This window comes from Nerophis lumbriciformis, linkage group LG36, assembly GCF_033978685.3.
Source record: "Nerophis lumbriciformis linkage group LG36, RoL_Nlum_v2.1, whole genome shotgun sequence".
NCBI lineage: Eukaryota > Metazoa > Chordata > Actinopteri > Syngnathiformes > Syngnathidae > Nerophis > Nerophis lumbriciformis.
This window is the reverse complement of record NC_084583.2, coordinates 23631812-23655460: the sequence shown is the minus strand read 5'-3', so window position 1 is coordinate 23655460 and position 23649 is coordinate 23631812. Positions and strand designations below refer to the sequence as shown.

At 42.5% G+C, this 23649-nt stretch overlaps 1 protein-coding gene across 1 annotated transcript in view; it reads right to left on the bottom strand.

The window, feature by feature from the left end:
• Positions 1 to 5924: 5924 nt before the first annotated feature.
• The window catches only part of ccnjl (cyclin J-like), a 116293-nt gene continuing 98568 nt past the window's right edge, over positions 5925 to 23649 (bottom strand). The window contains exons 4-6 of the mRNA XM_061930425.2: positions 19428 to 19727; positions 19170 to 19329; positions 5925 to 8190 (exon numbers count right to left, since the gene is read on the bottom strand). Coding sequence (XP_061786409.1) covers positions 7668 to 8190; positions 19170 to 19329; positions 19428 to 19727 — 983 coding nt within the window. The 3' untranslated portion in view covers positions 5925 to 7667. The remainder of the gene's footprint in view (positions 8191 to 19169; positions 19330 to 19427; positions 19728 to 23649) is intronic.

The window sequence follows — 23649 nt, the reverse complement described above, 5'->3', positions numbered from 1 at the left end:
CTTGTCTCCCATCGAAAATGTGTGGCGCATTATGAAGCGTAAAATACGACAGCGGAGACCCCCGGACTGTTGAATGACTGAAGCTCTACATAAAACAAGAATGGGAAAGAATTCCTCAACTTTATCAGTATTTATTGCCACCTTTCCCAACTTCTTTGTCACGTGTTGCTGGCATCAAATTCTGAAGTTAATGATTATTTGCAAAAACTTCTTTTTTTTATCAGTTTGAACATCAAATATGTTGTCTTTGTAGCATATTCAACTGAATATGGCTTGAAAAGGATTTGCAAATCACTGTATTCCGTTTATATTTACATCTAACACAATTTCCCAACTCATATGGAAACGGGGTTTGTACACAACGTTTTATCTCATAAGTATGACTTCCTTATCTGATCATTTAAACTATTTCATAATTGTGACCTTTTGTCTCATAATTACAACGTATCTCAATTTCAAATTTGAATCATAACACTTTCTACTTTTCATCTCACAATTTTGGAAATGTGACTTGTCTCTTAATCATGGATTCATCTCACAATTACGACTTTTGATCTCATAATTTTGACATTCTATCTCATGATTTTCAAACTTAAAATTTCGACCTTTTTCCTCAAAATGATGACGTTTTATTTCATACTTCCTGTTGTGCAGTAGATGTGAGTGTAGTTGCAGTGTGGAGACACTAGATGGCAGTAGTGTATAAGTGTACACTATGTTTGACAGCTACGAGTTAGAGAGCGACACATTAAAACCAACCTTCCTGTTATTGAGATCCATCCATCCATCCATTTTCTACCGCTTAGTCCCTTCGGGGTCGCAAAAATGACTTACCGTGGGAGGTTTCAGGGACTGAAGCAATATTCCACAGTGTAGGACTATCTTTAACATGTAGTGTTTCACTCTCTGCTCATTACGTCAGCCAGGCATTTAAAAAAAATAGACCTAAAAATGAGCGATCATCAATCTTCACTATGACGTCACTTCCGTCACTTCGTTGACATTCGCGGCGCCCGAGGGTCTTTTGTGAGACGACGCTGGCTGCTGCGAGCTCATTGTTAAGAAAAAGTGACCGACAGGAAGGCGAGAAACACTTTTTTATTTCGTACCTGCCGTCAAAACTCTAAAGACCGACTGCACAGTTCCTGTCTTCACAATAAAAGCCCCGCTTCATCCTGCCTAACCAATCTGGCGCCCTATGCAAGATTTTAGGTGGCGTCCCCCCCACATCGGCAGTGAAGTGTATATACTCACAAGAAACCGAATAGCTTTGTCTTTGACCTTTTTTTTTTTACTTACAACTATACCTAATATATAAAGGGGTGGAAAAGTGACTATTACCTGCAGGGCAAACATTAGCTAACCAGAAGGCAATAACAATGTAAACAAAAAACACCTGCTTAAAAGATCTAATACAAATGTCCCTGAGGAATGTAAGGTGGGAGTACTGTAATTACCTAACGTTACATTATCATTTTCCATAACAATTTAGCCCCCTCCACAATATTAACCCGACGTTAAAACAGAACTAGCTATTTATTGATTAGCAATTGCCGAATCATGTAACATTAGCTTAATGCTAAAAAGCCAGGTTACTATCACATTCTGTAACAGACAAATAATGTCATGTAGGCTAACGTTACCTACCTGCTACCTCTTTTTTTCTCTCGTTTCTCCCTTTTGGCCGTTTTGACATCTTGTGTTGATTTTTTGATGTGGTGACGTCCAAAAAGAGTCATGATACGGGAAGGGAGGGGGCGCACCGTGCGGGGGGAGGAGGGGGGGGGGGTGCGTAATGTTGTAACTAATAATATTTCTATTAAATAGGCCTTACTTTGCATTTTAATTAACGTGGGATTATCTTTTGTATTTAGAAATAATAGTACCAACTTTTTTTTTTTTTCTCCAACATTTGTGGCACTGGCGTGGCGCCCCCTGATGGACGGCGCCCTTAGCATTTGCCTATACGGCCTATGCCACGGGCCGGCCCTGCTGCCTGGGCTAACAAAATAAGAGTCTCAGAAAGCTAGCAAACTACGGAGTTTGCCGCAAATGTGTTTCTTGTAAAGTGTATAAAAAGGAGTACGGAAGCTGGACAAATAAGATGCCAAAAACCAACCACTTTCATGTGGTATTGGACAGAAAGGTGGACTTTTTTTCTCCTCCATTCAAAATTAATAATAATAATAATAATAATAATAATAGATTTTATTTGTAAAAAAAAAACAAAAAAAAACTTTGTATTGAGTAAACAACCTCAAAGTGCTACAGTGTATTAAAAAAAAAAAAAAAAAAGATAATAAAAAATAAATAAAAATAAAAACTAGAACAGCCAAATAGCTAAAACTAGTATGCATATATCTTAAAAAAAAAAAAAAAAAGACTTTTTTAAAAAGAAGGGGTTTTAAGCCTCTTTTAAAAGCATCCACGGTCTGTGGTGCCCTCGGGTGGTCAGGGAGAGCGTTCCACAGACTGGGAGCGGCGGAGCAGAAAGCCCGGTCTCCCATTGTTCGTAGCTTTGTCCTCGGAGGTTAATCTGTCCGGAGCGGAGGTGTCGTGTGGAGGATTTGGGGGACGTTATCATCACTACGGTCTGATTCCAACCAATGCAAGTCATCAGAATCAGGTAATACACCAACTTATATTCTTGTCTTCATGAAAGAAAGGAATCGATGTGTGTCAAACATGCTTGTATTATCATTAAAACACCTTTAACTTGTTAACACAAATGTCTTTCATAAATAGATAAATGTAAATGATATCAATGAGGTAGATCACCTCGACTTGGTCCATTGAAAAGTAGCTCGCCTGCAGAAAAAGTGTGGGCCCCCCTGCTCTGGGGGGTAAATTCCCAGACAAAAGAGTGTGAAGCGACTGGGATGAGAATCAGCACCTCCAAGTCCGAGTCCATGGTTCTTGGCAGAAGGCGGGGTACACCCTGGACAAGTCGCCACCTCATCGCAGGGCCAACACAGATAGACAGACAACATTCTCTTATTATTATAATCGAATGACAGCAGTCATTTCCATGAGGTTATTATTATACACTTACAATGATAATAACAAAAAATATTGTTTTTCATGAACTGTGTACTTGTATTGTTTGTCTGGGTGGAGGTCCTGCTTTGGAAATAATTTGTACCCCTTTCAGACATTGCATTTAGTTCCCAGTAAAACATTCACATGTTGCACAATGAGATGTAAGCAGGGGATCATGTGTACATTCCTGCAACTTCCTGTTTGTCAAAAAATATATTTTTATTAGTATTTATTTCATATACTAACAGCATTTCATGATTAATATTTATAAATTAAGATTCCTAATAAATGACACTAGAATAAGCACACATTTGATTGGTAAATCATAGTGTAACGACCTGGAATGACACTTTATGTGTGGTGTTGGAGTTGTCCGACTTTTTGTGTGGCTGTAAACGCATCACTGGTAAAAAAAAAAAACATTTCAAGGTAAAAAATTATTTTCAAGGTAAAAAAAAGATTTTCAAGGTAAAAAATGATTTTCAGGTAAAAAAAAATAATTTCAAAGTACAAAAGTTTTTCAAGGTAAAAAATGATTTTCAAGGTAAAAAGTGATTTTCAGGGTAAAAAAAAAAATTTCAAGGTAAAAATTGTTTTCAAGGTAAAAAATTATTTTCAAGGTAAAAAAAAATCATTTTCGGGGTAAAAAAAATGTTTTCAAGTTAAAAAAAATTTTCAAGGTAAAAAATGATTTTCAAGGTAAAAAATGACTCAGGGTAAAAAAAAATTTTCAAGGTAAAAATTTTTTTCTAAGTAAAAAATGATTTTCAAGGTAAAAAGTGACTTTCAGGGTAAAAAAAATGTTCAAGGTAAAAAAAAATTTTCAAGGTAAAAAATTATTTTCAAAGAAAAAATGACTTTCAGGGTAAAAAAAAAATTTAAGGTAAAAAATGATTTTCAGGGTAAAACATTTTTTTTCAAGGTAAAACAATTTTTCAAGGTAAAAAATGATTTTCAAGATAAAAAATGGTTTTCAGGGTAAAAAATGTTTTTTCAAAGTAACTAAGTGCCATATGTGCATGTGTTGGCGCAAGTGAGAAAGAGCGAGCGGCTGCTGTTGATATAACAAAGTTGCTTTTGGTCTGGTTTGTACTGCAGAAAATGACCACTTTTGCCAGATATAATTTTTTTTACTAATGTTTTGGTGATGTGTTTATGGCCGACAATAAAGACTTTTGCTCAGTAAAGTGATGGATGGAATACATGTCCTCAAAAGCGTCTCGACAGACGTTACAATATTTGAACAATGATGACGAAAACTGTTTTCTCTGTGTCGAAAATTGTTATGCGCTTTTTTTTTTTTTTTTTGATTTTGTGCGTGGCATAGATTTGCCGTGCGCAGAGGACGCTTGAGCAGTGTGCAATTGCACAGGCGCGCACCTTAGAGGGAACGTTGCTCACAACCTACCGATCTCAGGGCGGACACTCTAACCACTAGGCCACTGAGTACCGTATTTTCCGCACCATAAGGCGCCCTGGGTTATAAGCCGCGCCTTCAATGAACGGCATATTTCAAAACTTTGTCCACCTATAAGCCGCCCCGTGTTGTAAGCCGCATCTAACTGCGCTAAAGGAATGTCAAAAAAACAGTCAAATAGGTCAGTCAAACTTTAATATATTAAAATCAGCGTGATGTGGGCGCGCACGGAGTCGTATATCAACATGGACGGAGCTGCGTGAAAAAAGCCACCCGGCCTCTTCGCGTAAACTTACCTTAACCACTCGCTCATCTTTTCTTCATCCATCCCTTCGAGTTAGCTTTTAGGATGACGCCGGCTGGAAAGGTCTCTTTTGGCAAGGTCTTCCTTTTGAATATCACCATGGGTGGAAGTTTCTGGCCATTAGCATGGCAAGCTAGAACCACAGTGAAGGATGACTTCTCATTCCCTGTGGTGCGAATATTCACCGTACGTGCTCCCGTTGTATCCACAGTGCGGTTCACAGGAATATCAAAAGTCAGTGGAACCTCGTCCATGTTGATAATGTTCTCTGGCCGGATCTTTTTTTCAGCTATCTTGTTTTTACAATATGCACGGAAAGTAGCCAGCTTTTCTTGAAAGTCTTTAGGCAGTTGCTGTGAAATAGTAGTCCGTGTGCGGATGGAGAGATTGCGTCTTTTCATGAACCGGATCCCTGTCGCTTAGTAGGAGCCATTTTGTGGTCTTTACAGATGTAAACATACAAAGGAAATGAAACGTACGGTAATATCCGCGCGCTTCTTCTTCTTCTACGCGGGCGGGTGGTTGCTTACAGTAGAAGAAGAAGCGCTTCCTGTTCTATGGGGGCGGGTGCTTACCTTGGCGGTTGCTTGCGTAGAAGAAGAAGCACTTCCTCTTCTACGGGGGAAAAAGATGGCGGCTGTTTACCGTAGTTGCGAGACCGAAACTTTATGAAAATGAATCTTAATATTAATCCATATATAAAGCGCACCGGGTTATAAGGCGCACTGTCAGCTTTTGAGAAAATTTGTGGTTTTTAGGTGCGCCTTATAGTGCGGAAAATACGGTAGGTTTAGGGCACGTCCGACCGGTAGGAGGCCACGGGGAAGACCCAGGACACGTTGGGAAGACTATGTCTCCCGGCTGGCCTGGGAACGCCTCGGGATCCCCCGGGAGGAGCTGGACGAAGTGGCTGGGGAGAGGAAAGTCTGGCCTACTCTGCTTCGGCTGCTGCCCCCGCGACCCGACCTCGGATAAGCGGAAGAAGATGGATGGATGGAAGATTAGATACAAAAAAAAAAAAAATACATACATCCTCAACTTCAGTTTACATGTTTATTTCTCCATGACACATAATGATAAAAAATATACATCCTCTTACCATTCAGTGCGACGTAAAGCAAAGGTGGTGGAAATACCCAAACGTAAAATGGAAGGTGTGTGGTGTCAGTGATGTTTGGTGCCAGTCAAATCAGCAGCAGTCACAGAATGCAAACAGGAGCACAGTAACAGGCTAATCTTAAAGAAGACAAACGGCTTCCCAGTAGCATCTCTCACTCTGGAGGTGGTGGCTGCAATATGCAACATAGTCATTGTGTTCATGCAACAGCAACTTAGTGGCGCAGTGGCGTTCACCCGACAGTGATGGCAGTGCTCAGTTCACAAAGAGAAACAACGTATTGCACCTTTGACCTCTCAGTAAGAAGTTCAGTCGTGAGGCAAAGAGGAACAAAAATCGTTTACCAAAAAAAAAGCTTAAAGTAAAAGCACGCTGAAATAAAACGCATTGTACATAAACGTGGGTGAAATATGTCTAGACTAGTGTGTGTGTGGTGTGTGTGTGTGTGTGTGTGTGTACTAGTCCCAACAAAACTAGTCGGAACCTTCAAAGTAATAACGGGTGGGTTTCAAGTGACAAATGACCACCATCACATCAGAGAAGACACCCACAATTAGTCGGAAACAACTAATGGATGAGGGGCCGTCTGAGGTATTGCCATGGTAACCAGCGGGCAGGCCCTAAAAGGAGTCTGGATGTGTTTAAACCCCAACAGGAAGTAGAAAATTGGAAGCTTTAGAAAGGAGGAAAGCAATTACGGACGACTGGACGCAGATGTTTGCGTGGCGTACACAGTTTTTGTTTTTTTAACACTGACTGAAACAAAGAAAATATGGTCCATTAGGGGGGAAAAAGGAAGACTTTTTGGACCCAAAGGATGAAAGCAAAGTAGCACAATTTTGCTAAGCCTTTAACCTGAGCCAGTATGAAAAGCATTCAATAATTACTCTTCAATGGTGTTGGGTTTTGTTTTTTTTCAGGTCAGTATAAAAGGATACACTATATCAAAAAAAAAAAAAAAAAAATTATAAATAAAAAGCTATGGCAAGTTCCAATGTAATATTCAAGTAATTTTGGTCAAGTCCCTGATACGTTAAGTGGTTCATGTAAACATCAGTAACACGGACAGCAGCATTTCATATGTACAACACACCCGCGCGGCTCCTTCCCCCACGCTGGTCCGGTCACGTCCATTCTTTGAGTGGCGCCCGGAGACGCGCTAAAACGGGCTTCTCCTCGCGCGCCACATGGCTCGGCTTTGGAGACGGAAGATTCTTGAAGGCACAGAGAGGGTAAAAAAAAAAGCTAAGCTGTGCACCAAAACAAGGGATTCTTCCACCCCTCCCAGGACTAATGCGGTGAGGAATTCCCAGAGGGCCCCCCGGGGGGCCTGACGCCGACAACACGCGTTAAATCAATGTTTGCTGACATTCAGAGCAGAACATGGCAGAACGACGGCCAGGGTTTTTTTTTTTTGCCTGCGGTTATTTTGGTAGAATTAGTAGAAAAATATATCAAAGCAGCAAAATATCCTTTTCACAGATTTGCTGTGTTTTGTGCACCAGTGTTGCCTCGCGTTCACAGTGATATCAGGATCGTCTCACAGTGATATCAGGATCGTCTCACAGTGATATCAGGATCGTCTCACAGTGTCATGTCAGAGTGATGACTTCCACTGGCTCCCTCTTGCCTTTGGACCTCTGCTTGCGTTTGAGGCGTCTTTGTGAGAGGGCTGGACATGCTGAGGGCGTTGCCGTGCCGACGGAGAGGGAGGAGAGATCCGCAAGAGGAAGCAAGGGCGGAAGCGCTGCGGTGCGCCCGTGTGGCCGCTCCCTCTCCGTCTCCTGGCGTCACCTGTCAAAGCAGCCCGCCGCGAACGTGTGATGGGCCCCCAGGTAACCCCCCGTGTAGGCCACGCTCAGGCAGTGGCGCGCTTCCCCGGCGAGGGCCATCTGAACCGATATGGGGCCCGGTAGCGGTAGCGCGCGGGCCCCCGGCTGCAGGCCGGCGGTCAGACTCGGGTAGGAGGGGAATCCGCCCCCGGCCGCCACGCAAGAGGCCCCGGTGAGGAGACCCATCCGGTGGCTTTGAAGAAAGTCCTGAGGCACGTTCACCACGGGCCCCAGAGCCTGGGAGTCGGCGAGCGCTTGCAGCTGGGACAGCGAGGAGGAATGTTGGCTGAGGTGTGGGAAGCGTTCCGGCTGAAAGAGCAGCTGCGGGGTGGTGGAGGTGGAGGAGGACGAAGAAGCCGGTCTCTGTATGGCCGACGCCGGGGACAGGTGAGAGATCTGGGTCTGAGGCTGCAGAGAGGAAGCTCGGTGCGGAGGAGTGGACTTTGCTTTGTTGGCCTCTTTGACGTCGTTGTCGTGAGCACTGTGGAGAAGAAAAGTGCATCTGTGAATAAACCCAGAAACTAAGCTAGTCCTGGTGGTGAGTAGCTGGACAGTAGAACACTCAAAGTTACTGTCTTGGGTGAAACGAGGGGAAAGGTGTCTACCGTATTTTCCGCACTATTAGCCGCACCTAAAAACCACAAATTTACTCAAAAGCTGACAGTGCGGCTTTTAACCCGGTGCGCTTTATATATGGATAAATATTAAGATTCATTTTCATAAAGTTTCGGTCTCGCAACTTCGGTAAACAGCCGCCATCTTTTTTCCCGGTAGAACAGGAAGCGCTTCTTCTTCTACGCAAGCAACCGCCAAGGTAAGCACCCGCCCCCATAGAACAGGAAGCGCTTCTTCTTCTACTGTAAGCAACCACCCGCCCGCGTAGAAGAAGAAAAAAGCGCGCGGATATTACCGTACGTTTCATTTCCTGTTTACATCTGTAAAGACCACAAAATGGCTCCTACTAAGCGACCGGGATCCGGTTCATGAAAAGACGCAATCTCTCCATCCACACACGGATTACTATTTCACAGCAACTGATATTCCTGTGAACCGCACTGTGGATACAACGGGAGCACGTACGGTGAATATTCGCACCACAGGGAATGAGAAGTCATCCTTCACTGTGGTTCTAGCTTGCCATGCTAATGGCCAGAAACTTCCACCCATGGTGATATTCAAAAGGAAGACCTTGCCAAAAGAGACCTTTCCAGCCGGCGTCATCATAAAAGCTAACTCGAAGGGATGGATGAAGAAAAGATGAGCGAGTGGTTAAGGTAAGTTTAAGTTTACGCGAAGAGGCCGGGTGGCTTTCTTCACGCAGCTCCGTCCATGTTGATATACGACTCCATGCTCGCCCACATCACGCTGGTTTTTAATATATTATTAAAGTTTGACTGACCTATTTGACTGTTTTTTTGACATTCCTTTAGCGCAGTTAGATGCGGCTTACAACACGGGGCAGCTTATAGGTGGACAAAGTTTTGAAATATGCCGTTCATTGAAGGCGCGGCTTTTAACCCAGGGCGCCTTATGGTGCGGAAAATACGGTACTAAAACCCTTTTCAACATGATTCTGACAACTAAGTAGGCTAAATAACTTTAAACTTTAATACATGCTCGGATAGGCCAGTATCGGTCAGTATCGGTATCGGTCAGTATCGGTATCGGATCGGAAATGCAAAAACAATATCGGTATCGGATCGGAAGTGCAAAAACCTGGATCGGGACATCCCTAGTTGTGAACACATTTTTTTTTTTGCTCTAACTGTGAAAGTAGGGCTGGGCGATATATCGATATACGCGATAGTGTGCGATATAGAAAGTGACTATATGGTGATATCGCAGTATACGTTCTCACGCAGTTGCTTTTAGCTGCTGGCATTACACGACAGGCTCTTCCCACTCTTTCTTGTGTCTCCTTCTCACAGACAGCAAGCGCACCTTCTAGCACACGTCACATACTGTCACGTCATACGTCACATACGTATACGCCCTCGCTGAGCAGAGAGGTAGCAGCATGGCTAAAGTTACCCGTGATGCTAGCGGTAATACGAGAGAAAGAAGGTGCGAATCTGGTAACAAATGAAGGAATAATTAATTCCCAAGGAAAACAGCAGGGGGTCCATCGTCTGGCGGTGGTTTGGCTTCAAGTGGGAATATGTCGTACAGACAACCGTAATTTGTCAAGTGTGGGGCAAAAGCGTTTCTACAAAAAAATAGCATTACTGCTAATATGTAGCATCATTTGAAAAGTCACCCGCTAGAGAATGAAGAGTGCTTGAAACTCCGCATGTCAACATCTGAGCCCTGAGATCGGTAGGTTGTGAGTTCAAACCCCGAGCCGAGTCATACCAAAGACCATAAAAATGGGAGCCATTACCTCCCTGCTTGGCACTCAGCATCAAGGGTTGGAATTGGGGGTTAAATCACCAAAAATGATTCCCGGGCGCGGCCACCGCTGCTGCTCACTGCTCCCCTCACCTCCCAGGGGGTGATCAAGGGTGATGGGTCAAATGCAGAGAATAATTTCGCCACACCTCGTGTGTGTGTGTGTGTGACAATCATTGGTACTTTAACTTTTAATCTTTGTTCGGTGCCACACCAACAAAATGCCGAGGCAAACATTTCCAGATCAACACCGTATGAAAAAAATAGTCAACAACAGAAGGAGATAACATCCGCAGGAACCTACCACATAGTGATTTCCTATTATGCAGCTCATTTGTATTTGACACTTATTGAAATATCTTGTGTGACATCATGTTTTTAAACTATTGTAGTGGCGTTCTGTACAAAAAGTGCACTATAATTTAGTGTTGTTTTGATAAGTCGTCTTAGTGACATCATGCACAAAAGTGCACTAATAGCTTGTTTTAAAATGTCTCTGACAATCTTGCACTTTCTGTTTGGAAATGACATGAATGTTTGTGCCACTGCTTAATAACTCTTTAATAAATACACTTTTACTTGTGATTTCCCTCTCTGCATGAAAGTTTAAAAGTAGCATACCGTATTTTCCGCACTATTAGCCGCACCTAAAAACCACAAATTTACTCAAAAGCTGACGGTGCGGCTTATAACCCGGTGCGCTTTATATATGGATTAATATTAAGATTCATTTTCATAAAGTTTCGGTCTCGCAACTACGGTAAACAGCCGCCATCTTTTTTCCCCGTAGAAGAGGAAGTGCTTCTTCTTCTACGCAAGCAACCGCCAAGGTAAGCACCCGCCCCCATAGAACAGGAAGCGCTTCTTCTTCTACTGTAAGCAACCACCCGCCCCCGTAGAAGAAGAAGAAGCGCGCGGATATTACGTTTCATTTCCTTTGTGTGTTTACATCTGTAAAGACCACAAAATGGCGACAGGTTTCCGGTTCATGAAAAGACGCAATCTCTCCATCCGCACACGGACTACTATTTCACAGCAACTGCCTAAAGACTTTCAAGAAAAGCTGGCTACTTTCCGTGCATATTGTAAAAACAAGATAGCTGAAAAAAAGATCCGGCCAGAGAACATTATCAACATGGACGAGGTTCCACTGACTTTTGATATTCCTGTGAACCGCACTGTGGATACAACGGGAGCACGTACGGTGAATATTCGCACCACAGGGAATGAGAAGTCATCCTTCACTGTGGTTCTAGCTTGCCATGCTAATGGCCAGAAACTTCCACCCATGGTGATATTCAAAAGGAAGACCTTGCCAAAAGAGACCTTTCCAGCCGGCGTCATTATAAAAGCTAACTCGAAGGGATGGATGAAGGAAAGATGAGCGAGTGGTTAAGGTAAGTTTAAGTTTACGCGAAGAGGCCGGGTGGCTTTTTTCACGCAGCTCCGTCCATGTTGATATACGACTCCATGCGCGCCCACATCACGCTGGTTTTTAATATATTATTAAAGTTTGACTGACCTATCTGACTGTTTTTTTGACATTCCTTTAGCGCAGTTAGATGCGGCTTATAACACGGGGCGGCTTATAGGTGGACAAAGTTTTGAAATATGCCGTTCATTGAAGGCGCGGCTTATAACCCAGGGCGCCTTATGGTGCGGAAAATACGGTATATTAATGCAGTATGAAGAAGAATGTTTTAATGTAGACACATAGAATCATCACACTGTGATTATATGCATCAAATGTTCATTCAAGGCTAAGGCAAAATATCGAGATATATATCGTGTATCGCGATATGGCCTAAAAATATCGAGATATTAAAAAAAGGCAATATCGCCCAGCCCTATGTGAAAGTATTTGATTTACTAATAAATATTCTACCTCACGAAAATCACTATATCGCAGTCCCAATTAACCGCAATAAACAAGGGGCAAATGTCATTTGACCAAACACCAGAATAAATATATTTCCACTGTTATTTAAAGTTGTTTCAAAATATGAACAAATGGTGCATATGAATCCTGGTTTCTCTTCTACTAACACATTCAAGCTAGAGATGTCCGATAATATCGGACTGCCGATATTATCGGCCGATAAATGCTTTAAAATGTAATATCGGAAATGATCGGTATCGGTTTCAAAATTATCGGTATCGGTTTCAAAAAGTAAAATTTATGACTTTTTAAATCGCCGCTGTGTACACGGACGTAGGGAGAAGTACAGAGCGCCAATAAACCTTAAAGGCACTGCCTTTGCGTGCCAGCCCAGTCACATAATATCTACGGCTTTCCACACACACAAGTGAATGCAAAGCATACTTGGTCAACAGCCATACAGGTCACACTGAGGGTGGCCGTATAAACAACTTTAACACAAATATGCGCCACACTGTGAACCCACACCAAACAAGTACATCCGCACCGTAATACAACATAAACACAACAGAACAAATGCCCAGAATCGCTTGCAGCACTAACTCTTCCGGGACGCTACAATATACAACCCCCCCCCCAACCCCGCCCACCTCAACCTCCTCATGCTCGATTTTTCCGGGAGACTCCTGAATTTCAGTGCCCCTCCCGAAAATCTTGCTAGGCAACCATTCTCTTGATTTCCACCCGGACAACATTATTGGGGGCGTGCCTTAAAGGCACTGCCTTTAGCGTCCTCTACAACCTGTCGACACTTCCGCTTTTCCTCCATACAAACAGCGTGCCGGCCCAGTCACATACTATATGCGGCTTTTAACACACATAAGTGAATGCAAGGCATACTTGATCAACAGCCATACAGGTCACACCGAGGGTGGCCGTATAAACAACTTTAACACTGTTACAAATATCCGCCACACTGTGAACCCACACCAAACAAGAATGACAAACACATTTCGGGACAACATCCGCACCGTAACACAACATAAACACAACAGGACAAATACCCAGAAGCCCTTGCAGCACTAACTCTTTCGGGACGCTACAATATACACCCCCGCTACCACCAAAATCCGCCCACCTCAACCCCATATCTCCCGAATTCGGAGGTCTCAAGGTTGGCAAGTATGCTCTAGTATACTCTGGACAGAAGCTGTGTGCCTTCATTGTTTTTGTGGCTGTTGTTTTGAGGCATGTTTAAAAAAATAAATAAATAATGCACTTTGTGAAAGTCAAAGTATAGTACTTCCCATAGTTGTAGTGGGTATTAGGATTATCTCAGGGAGAGCATGTCCCAAATTCCAAGCTGCTGTTTTGAGGCATGTTAAAAAAAAAGTGCCATGTTGGCATTTTTTTCCATAACTTGAGTTGATTTATTTTGGAAAACCTTGTTACATTGTTTAATGCATCCAGCGGGGCATCACAACAAAATTACCGTATTTTCCGCACTATAAGGCGCACCTAAAAACCACAACTTTTCTCAAAAGCTGACAGTGCGCCTTATAACCCGGTGCGCTTTATATATGGATAAATATTCTCGCAACTTCGGTAAACAGCCGCCATCTTTTTTCCCGGTAGAACAGGAAGCGCTTCTTCTTCTACGCAAGCAACCGCCAAGGTAAGCACCCGCCCCCATAGAACAGGAAGCGCTTCTTCTTCTACTGTAAGCAACCACCCGCCCGCGTAGAAGAAGAAAAAGTGCGCGGATATTACCGTTTCATTTCCTTTGTGTGTTTACATCTGTAAAGACCACAAAATGGCTCCTACTAAGCGACAGGTTTCCGGTTCATGAAAAGACGCAATCTCTCCATCCGCACACGGATTACTATTTCACAGCAACTGCCTAAAGACTTTCAAGAAAAGCTGGCTACTTTCCGTGCATATTGTAAAAACAAGATAGCTGAAAAAAAGATCCGGCCAGAGAACATTATCAACATGGACGAGGTTCCACTGACTTTTGATATTCCTGTGAACCGCACTGTGGATACAACGGGAGCACGTACGGTGAATATTCGCACCACAGGGAATGAGAAGTCATCCTTCACTGTGGTTCTAGCTTGCCATGCTAATGGCCAGAAACTTCCACCCATGGTGATATTCAAAAGGAAGACCTTGCCAAAAGAGACCTTTCCAGCCGGCGTCATCATAAAAGCTAACTCGAAGGGATGGATGAAGAAAAGATGAGCGAGTGGTTAAGGGAAGTTTACGCGAAGAGGCCGGGTGGCTTTTTTCACGCAGCTCCGTCCATGTTGATATACGACTCCATGCGCGCCCACATCACGCTGGTTTTTAATATATTATTAAAGTTTGACTGACCTATCTGACTGTTTTTTTGACATTCCTTTAGCGCAGTTAGATGCGGCTTATAACACGGGGCGGCTTATAGGTGGACAAAGTTTTGAAATATGCCGTTCATTGAAGGCGCGGCTTATAACCCAGGGCGCCTTATGGTGCGGAAAATACGGTATATTTCTCCTCTTTAGTTGAGAAGAATTGTTGTACATTCTTTGGTAGCAGGTTATAGTTTGCTTTGTACATCATTTTAGCTGTTTGCATTTTTACCAAATCACCGAACTTTAATATTTCTGACTTAATAAATAAAGGGTTTGTGTGTTCTCTATATCCAACATTATGTATTATTCTAACTGATCTTTTTTGTAACACGGTTAGCGAATGTAGCGCACATTTGTAGTTATTTCCCCATATTTCTGCACAATAACTCAGATATGGTAACACTAGCGAGCAGTAGAGAATATGTAGTGATTTTTGGCCCAGGACATATTTTGCTTTATTCATTATTGAAATGTTTTTTGCCACCTTATGTTGTATGTTTTGTATATGAGATTTCCAGTTCATTTGATCATCTATTAATACTCCCAAAAATCGAGTTTCGTTTACCCTTTCTATGTCTACTCCGTCCGTCTATTTGTATTTGTGTATGATGCTCTTTTCTACTATTACCAAATAGCATTATTTTAGTTTTACTGAGATTCAAAGATAGTCTGTTTTTGTCAAACCATCTTTTTAATTTGTTCATTTCTTCTGTTATTATTTGTATTATCTTCTGTGTGCTCTCTCCTGAACAGAAAGCAGTTGTGTCGTCCGCAAATAAAACCAACTTTAAGTCCTTCGTAACCTTACAAATGTCGTTTATATAAAGATTGAACAATCTTGGTCCCAGTATTGATCCCTGGGGTACACCACAGGATATATCTAGCCGGTGTTGACATATTTTCACCCTTGCTTCCTGTTTGTTAAATAACTTCTTACCCAATTCAATACCAAACCTCTGATGCCCATCCATCCATCCATCCATTTTCTACCGCTTCTTCCCTTTTGGGGTCGCGGGGGGCGCTGGAGCCTATCTCAGCTACAATCGGGCGGAAGGCGGGGTACACCCTGGACAAGTCGCCACCTCATCGCAGGGCCAACACAGATAGACAGACAACATTCACACTCACATTCACACACTAGGGCCAATTTAGTGTTGCCAATCAACTTATCCCCAGGTGCATGTCTTTGGAGGTGGGAGGAAGCCGGAGTACCCGGAGGGAACCCACGCAGTCACGGGGAGAACATGCAAACTCCACACAGAAAGATCCCAAGCCCGGGATTGAACCCAAGACTACTCAGGACCTTCGTATTGTGAGGCAGATGAACGAACCCCTCTGCCACCTCTGATGCCATATCGTTCTAATTTTGGTATTAAAATATCATGATTAATTGTGTCAAATGCTTTTGTTAAGTCCATGAATACTGCGGCCGCACATTCTTTACCATCTATTGCATTGGTAATTTCCTCTGTTATTTTGGTTACCGTATTTTCCGCACTATTAGCCGCACCTAAAAACCACAAATTTACCGTATTTTCCGCACCATAAGGCGCCCTGGGTTATAAGCCGCGCCTTCAATGAACGGCATATTTCAAAACTTTGTCCACCTATAAGCCGCCCCGTGTTGTAAGCCGCATCTAACTGCGCTAAAGGAATGTCAAAAAAACAGTCAGATAGGTCAGTCAAACTTTAATAATATATTAAAAACCAGCGTTCTAACAACTCTGTTCACTCCCAAAATGTACGCAAATGTGCAATCACAAACATACGTATATCAACATGGACAGAGCTGCGTGAAAAAAGCCACCCGGCCTCTTCGCGTAAACTTAAACTTACCTTAACCACTCGCTCATCTTTTCTTCATCCATCCCTTCGAGTTAGCTTTTATGATGACGCCGGCTGGAAAGGTCTCTTTTGGCAAGGTCTTCCTTTTGAATATCACCATGGGTGGAAGTTTCTGGCCATTAGCATGGCAAGCTAGAACCACAGTGAAGGATGACTTCTCATTCCCTGTGGTGCGAATATTCACCGTACGTGCTCCCGTTGTATCCACAGTGCGGTTCACAGGAATATCAGTTGCTGTGAAATAGTAATCCGTGTGCGGATGGAGAGATTGCGTCTTTTCATGAACCGGATACCTGTCGCTTAGTAGGAGCCATTTTGTGGTCTTTACAGATGTAAACACACAAAGGAAATGAAACGTACGGTGATATCCGCGCGCTTTTTCTTCTTCTACGCGGGCGGGTGGTTGCTTACAGTAGAAGAAGAAGCGCTTCCTGTTCTATGGGGGCGGGTGCTTACCTTGGCGGTTGCTTGCGTAGAAGAAGAAGCGCTTCCTGTTCTACCGGGAAAAAAGATGGCGGCTGTTTACCGAAGTTGCGAGACCGAAACTTTATGAAAATGAATATTAATATTAATCCATATATAAAGCGCACCGGGTTATAAGGCGCACTGTCAGCTTTTGAGAAAATTTGTGGTTTTTAGGTGCGCCTTATAGTGCGGAAAATACGGTACTCAAAAGCTGACAGTGCGGCTTATAACCCGGTGCGCTTTATATATGGATTAATATTAAGATTCATTTTCATAAAGTTTAGGTCTCGCAACTACGGTAAACAGCCGCCATCTTTTTTCCCCGTAGAAGAGGAAGCGCTTCTTCTTCTACGGTAAGCAACCGCCAAGGTAAGCACCCACCCCCATAGAAGAGGAAGCGCTTCTTCTTCTACTGTAAGCAACCACCCGCCCCCGTAGAAGAAGAAGCTCCCGGATATTGCGTTTCATTTCATTTGTGTGTTTACATCTGTAAAGACCACAAAATGGCTCCTATTAAGAGACACGCGTACAACGCAGAATTCAAACTCAAGGCAATAAGTCACGCAGTAGAACACGGAAATAGAGCAGCAGCAAGAGAATTGAAGCAACAAGATGACCTGCGCCACTAAGACAGGGAGACAGCGCCGGACGACATACGCCAACATCTGCCAGTGGATTGTAAATGCCTGGGCGGATATATCGGTCTCAACTGTGGTCCGAACTTTCCGGAAGGCAGGATTCACAGAACTGCTGGACAACAATAGCAACATTGACTCTGATGACTTCGACGAGACGGAGCCGGCCATTTTGGATCCCGTATTCGCCCAACTTTTTAATTCGGACACCGAAGGAGAAGAATTCGAGGGATTTATGAATGAAGAATAACTTCAGAAAGTGAGCGTTATGTTTATTTTGTGTGTTGTGACATTGCTATTGCTCTGCACTATTTTGAATTTTACTATGTTTGTGATTGCACATTACCGTACATTTTGGGAGTGAACAGAGTTGTTAGAACGCTGGTTTTTAATATATTATTAAAGTTTGACTGACCTATCTGACTGTTTTTTTGCCATTCCTTTAGCGCAGTTAGATGCGGCTTATAACACGGGGCGGCTTATAGGTGGACAAAGTTTTGAAATATGCCATTCATTGAAGGCGCGGCTTATAACCCAGGGCGCCTTATGGTGCGGAAAATACGGTATTCCTTTCGGTAAATTATTGCAGCTAAATAATCCGAACAGTACTGGATAAAATACATTTTGAATGTGATGTTCACAGGACATCTTGCATTTTAAGTCTGTAGACTTATTTTTCACTGTGGTCAGATACTTTGTGTAACACAGTAAAACGTGTTTCTCAGTAATTTATGTTTATTCTATTTAAATTTGAATAGTATATTCAAAAATGTTCAAAATCAAGTTGCGGACTCAATGTCAAACTGAAACGTGTGCAACCTATAAGCAATAATCATTTGACTAGTCGACTAGCCCTTTGTCACCGATTCTGTTCATAACTTTTATGGACAGAATTTCTAGGCGCAGTCAAGGCGTTGAGGGGATCTGGTTTGGTGGCTGCAGGATTAGGTCTCTGCTTTTTGCAGATGATGTGGTCCTGATGGCTTCATCTGGCCAGGATCTTCAGCTCTCACTGGATCGGTTCGCAGCCGAGTTTGAAGCGACTGGGATGAGAATCAGCACCTCCAAGTCAGAGTCCATGGTTCTCGCCCGGAAAAGGGTGGAGTGCCATCTCCGGGTTGCGGAGGAGACCCTGCCCCAAGTGGAGGAGTTCAAGTACCTCATAGTCTTGTTCACGAGTGAGGGAAGAGTGGATGGTGAGATCGACAGGCGGATCGGTGCGGCGTCTTCAGTAATGCGGACGCTGTATCGATCCGTTGTGGTGAAGAAGGAGCTGAGCCGGAAGCCAAAGCTCTCAATTTACCGGTCGATCTACGTTCCCATCCTCACCTATGGTCACGAGCTTTGGGTCATGACCAAAAGGACAAGATCACGGGTAAAAGCGGCCGAAATGAGTTTCCTCCGCCGGGTGGCGGGGCTCTCCCTTAGAGATAGGGTGAGAAGCTCTGTCATCCGGGGGGAGCTCAAAGTAAAGCCGCTGCTCCTCCACATCTAGAGGTGCCAGATGAGGTGGTTCGGGCATCTGGTCAGGATGCCACCCGAACGCCTCCCTAGGGAGGCGTTTAGGGCATGTCCGACTGGTAGGAGGTCACGGGGAAGACCCAGGACACGTTGGGAAGACTATGTCTCCCGGCTGGCCTGGGAACGCCTCGGGATCCCCTGGGAAGAGCTGAACGAAGTGGCTGGGGAGAGGAAAGTCTGGGCTTCCCTGCTTAGATTGCTGCCACCGCGACCCGACCTCGGATAAGCGGAAGAAGATGGATGGATGGATAGTCGACTAATCGTAAAAATAATCGCAGACGAGTCGACTATTGAAATCGTTAGTTGCAGCCCTCGTGTATAAGAGTGTCTCACTTACATCAACATGAGTTCAATGCACTGAGTGAGGTGGTCCCAGGTGTAGCCGGTCAGTAGATGCAGGGCAGTAGTCCAGCTTGGGGAAATCTGTAGGCAAATACGCGACGCTGCCACACAAGCAGCAGCAACTTGGGATGGTCGGAAACTTAGGAAAGTGTGATCTAAAAACATGCAAAAAGGTGAGTCAGTTTTGTTCTACCGTCGAGGTAAAGCTACCTGAGGTGTGTACTATAGTCCAGGTCGTTGCCCGTCAACTCACCTTGCAGTGAAACTTCCAGAAAGTAGTGAGTGTATTTGTCCATGAAAGCCTTGGTCTTAGAGATTGAGGACAAGGGCCAGCCGTTGTACAAGTCGCCCTCCTGCACCGAGGCATTGAGGTAGTAGTCGATGAAGTGGGCAGGTGTGGGCATACAGAGATTCCAGCCAAAGGTCTCTAGCAGCAGCAGCTCCATTTTTATCAGATCCTTCTTGTTGAGAACCAAGTTGAAATTACGCATAAAGCCCAGTGAATTCAGTTGTTCCAGTTTGGGTACTCGGTCCTCCTTCTCTTCAAATTTACCTGAAAATCAAATTGATACATCAAAATGACATAAAAGGTCAATTCAGCATTAGGCTCGCGAGTTCTTCGGTTTGTATCAGTTGGGTTAGTGAACTTTTCAAATTCCTCCCGGTTCAGTTAATTACTCGGTTAAAAAGTCTCAGGGAGCTAAAAGTTATCACAACAAGTTCTACCCTTACTGGTCACAAAAAGTGAGTAGTGATAAATGTAACGATAAACGGTGTAATGATAACCGCGGTAAAACTCCAAACAGTTAGTGTTACCGTTTTAAAATAAAAAGTATCGAAATAACGTGACTGATAACTGCACTTTGATAAACTTACGGACTGACTGCCGCTCGCTCGCTAGCTTAAATGCTAACAACAAGGGACATTAACGTCTTTCCCCATTAAGAAATGACATACCCTAATCTAAACGTATATAAACACATTGCTGTCTGAGTAACTAAGCTATGCAATTGTGCACATTGAACCTACAAACTAGGTTAAGGACAGAGTAGGGATGATGTTCGAAACGTATTCTCCCGGTTGTTCGATAAGAAAAGAACCGATTTCATGGACTCAAATCCCTTTTTGAGAACCGGTTCCGGTTATCGAGGCCACTATAGTAAAGAAAAAGCGTTGGTTCTTTATTCGAATCCCTGGTAACGAATCCCAAATGGGCAATGTTATGCCCATTTGATTGTAGACTCCTTGTGGCGATATGAAAATACTAAGCGTCAATAGTTTGGGCACTTCCGGGTTGGCGACGAGAAGTAGACAAGTTGTGTTAGCTCTTACAAGCCTTGGAAAAGATAAGTCTGTAAGTAAACTGTTTAACTTGTTTATGTAACTCAATATTAAGGTGGAAAGTGGTTACATTTGATAGTACCGGTAAGATGTTTATTGAAAAACGATTTTTGTGCACTGTTTCAATGGATGTTTTGAGGACTTAAAATGGCTGCCAGTCGTGTATTTCCACCATTGAAATAGTTTCAACACTCAGAAGTATTTGCTTGATGATAGTTAGGGCTGCAGCTAACGATTATTTTTCTATCGATTAATCTATAGATTATTTTTTCGATTAATCGGTTAATCTATAGATTATTTTTTTCGATTAATCTATAGATTATTTTTCCTTTTACCGATTTTTTTTTTTTTTTTAAATGAAGAGGAAAAAATAAATGAAGGCCAGTTTTTTCAAAAGGCATGGCTTTTATTTACAAAAAAAAAAATATGGCCACTCAGTCAACATTGACAACAACATGACAAAATATTCTCTAACAATGTAAACATTTAAAACTTTTAACATTTAACAAAATTAAAAGTAGCTTATTTGCTTTTTAATGTACAAATATAAAAGTAAACATCGAAGTGCAAATCTTAATATTCTGGAATAGTATAAGCATTTCAAAAGTAAAAGTATTGCTTATTTTGCTTTAAAATGTGCAAAAATAAAGATAAACATCCAATACAAAAAAGTGCAAAACGGAAATATTCTGTAACAAGTGTAAACATTTCAACAAAAGTAAAAGTATTGCTTATTTGCTAAAATGTGCAAAAATAAAGCTAAACATCCAATACAAAAAAGTGTACAGCGTAAACATTTCAACAAAAGTAAAAGTATTGCTTATTTTGCTTAATAACACAACAATGATAGTATGATTAAAGTGAAAGTTAATTGTTGGTTTGTACATAGTATATGTAACTGTTAATGTTGTAAAAGGTATTTGCACAACTAATTAACGTTAGCGTTTGTGACACGTCTTGTGCCGTGGGGTTCTTTCAGACTGAACGCCAGACGGCTTTGCCAGGTTTACAATCTTTTAATTTTACACAAAGTCTTTTCTCTTCCAACTGCGCGGATCGCGCACCTGGGCACGATTGCGGCGTCGCTCCCGGCGCGCCCCGCCTCGCCACTCGCTCGCCGCCGCCGCCTCTCCACAGCGTTAAAGAGGAGCGCGTCTTTGTAAACACTGAACAGGCACGCCAAACGCGCCTCTCAGAGCGAAACGGTGCTTTAGTTTATGAATTTACAACGCAGATACAAATGACACATTCATGTTTTTGTGTAATAATGACAACGTATACGCACGCGGACGATTGACTTGTTGATGGTGATGGCAAGAACGCTGTCGGGGGTTTTCTTTTCAAATGTTCGTTCATAGCCGTTGTACTGCTATGATAGGCCATTTCCGCTCGACACAGTGTGCATACAACAACATTATTAGGCCGTTTATTGAAATACTCCCACACTTTTGACGACTTTTGGCGTGCTTTTTTCCCCTCGCTCGCATCGTCTGCTTTGCGCTCCGCCATGACAGTAAAGTAGTGTGACGTAAATATGCGACGCGCCGACGCACAAAAACGGCGTCGACGTATTTACGTAACCGATGACGTCGACTACGTCGACGCGTCGTTTCAGCCTTAATGATAGTACTGTATATTTGTGTGAAGCTAATATTTACATATTGTGTATTACATTTCAGTATGTTAATTGAATCACATAGCTTATACATTTGTCATTGTGTGTATTTCAGTTTAAAAGAAATAAATAAATAACAGTCCAGTGCAAGACAAAAGTAAAGATAGGAAAAGACAAAGCAAGCTTGTGTGCCTATGTTTACATCATGGAGTGGTCTGCTGCTTCCTCGTTTTCTTGTTCCCTGTGAGTTTATTCTAGATCATAAATTATGCATATCACCTGGACATGAGAGGTCTGAGTCGGTATTCCGTCAAGTTGGTACAATTTGACAGCCATTTAGGACCCGAAACTGGCGAGGACGACACTAATAAACGCTTTTGATCGCATTAATTTAATACTCAGAATGCAAAAAAAAAATAATGCTTTAATGATAGTGAAAATAAGCAAAATTCCCCAAAAAAAAGTGCAGTTCCCATTTTAATTGATATCTATTCATTTCAATGGGCAACATTGATTTGAGTTAAGAGCTCCATCACAAAAACCTGTGAGTTGAGGTACTACTGTACTTGTAGCTAGGGATGATGTTCCAAATCGGTTCTCTCGGTTGTTCGATAAGAAAAGAACCGATTCCATGGACTTTAAAAAAAAAAAAAAATTAAATTTTTTTTTAGGGGGGGTAACAGTCAATATTTTTTTATTTATTACATTTTTTTTCCCTTATAAAATAAAAGTGAGCTCTTTTTAAACCAAATATTGTGTTTTTTTTCCATATACAACAAACTATCTGGATTCAAAAAGAGAATCGATAAGGAATCGGTTCGATAAGAGGATTCGATAATGGGCTCGAACTCGATAATTTCTTATCAAACATCATCCCTACTTGTAGCTGTGGTGGTACTTGTATGCTATTTTGTGACAAACCTGATTTGCTATTGTATCAAATGGATCTTATGTTGGAATCGCTTTTGTAGCACAATGAAATGCAGCATGGTTCATTGGGAAATGTACTGGATCAGTTGATTTTGGTCAGTAACTGTTTCATTACTGTGTTCACATCTGACCAAACAAGCCTAGAGTTCCATTAGGATGCTACTTTTAACACCTTGGCTTTCTCTGCACCGTGCCAGACAGTGGTAGCACTAAGACTAAGCAAGTAAAAAAAAAACACTAAGAGGCTTTTTTTTTTTTTTTTTTTTAATAAAGGGGTCATGATATACCAATCCAAATTTCGTACCATACTTGTGCAAATGTGTACGTGTATGATAAATAAAGCTCCGTTAAACCTTGAATATTATGATTTTTTTTCTACATTTAAAACACTTTCTGGTGGTCTACATAACATGTAGTGTTGGTGCTTTGATACACATTTCACATAGATTTAGTTTTACAGACCATCTTCAAGCCGCTTATTGGCTGTCTCTTTCAGAATATGCCGTTTTGTTATCGGCCTTATTTATGTGCCAAAACCTTCTTTCAAGCTAAGCCCGTTGGACTGCATCTCTACTAGGGGTGTGGCGAA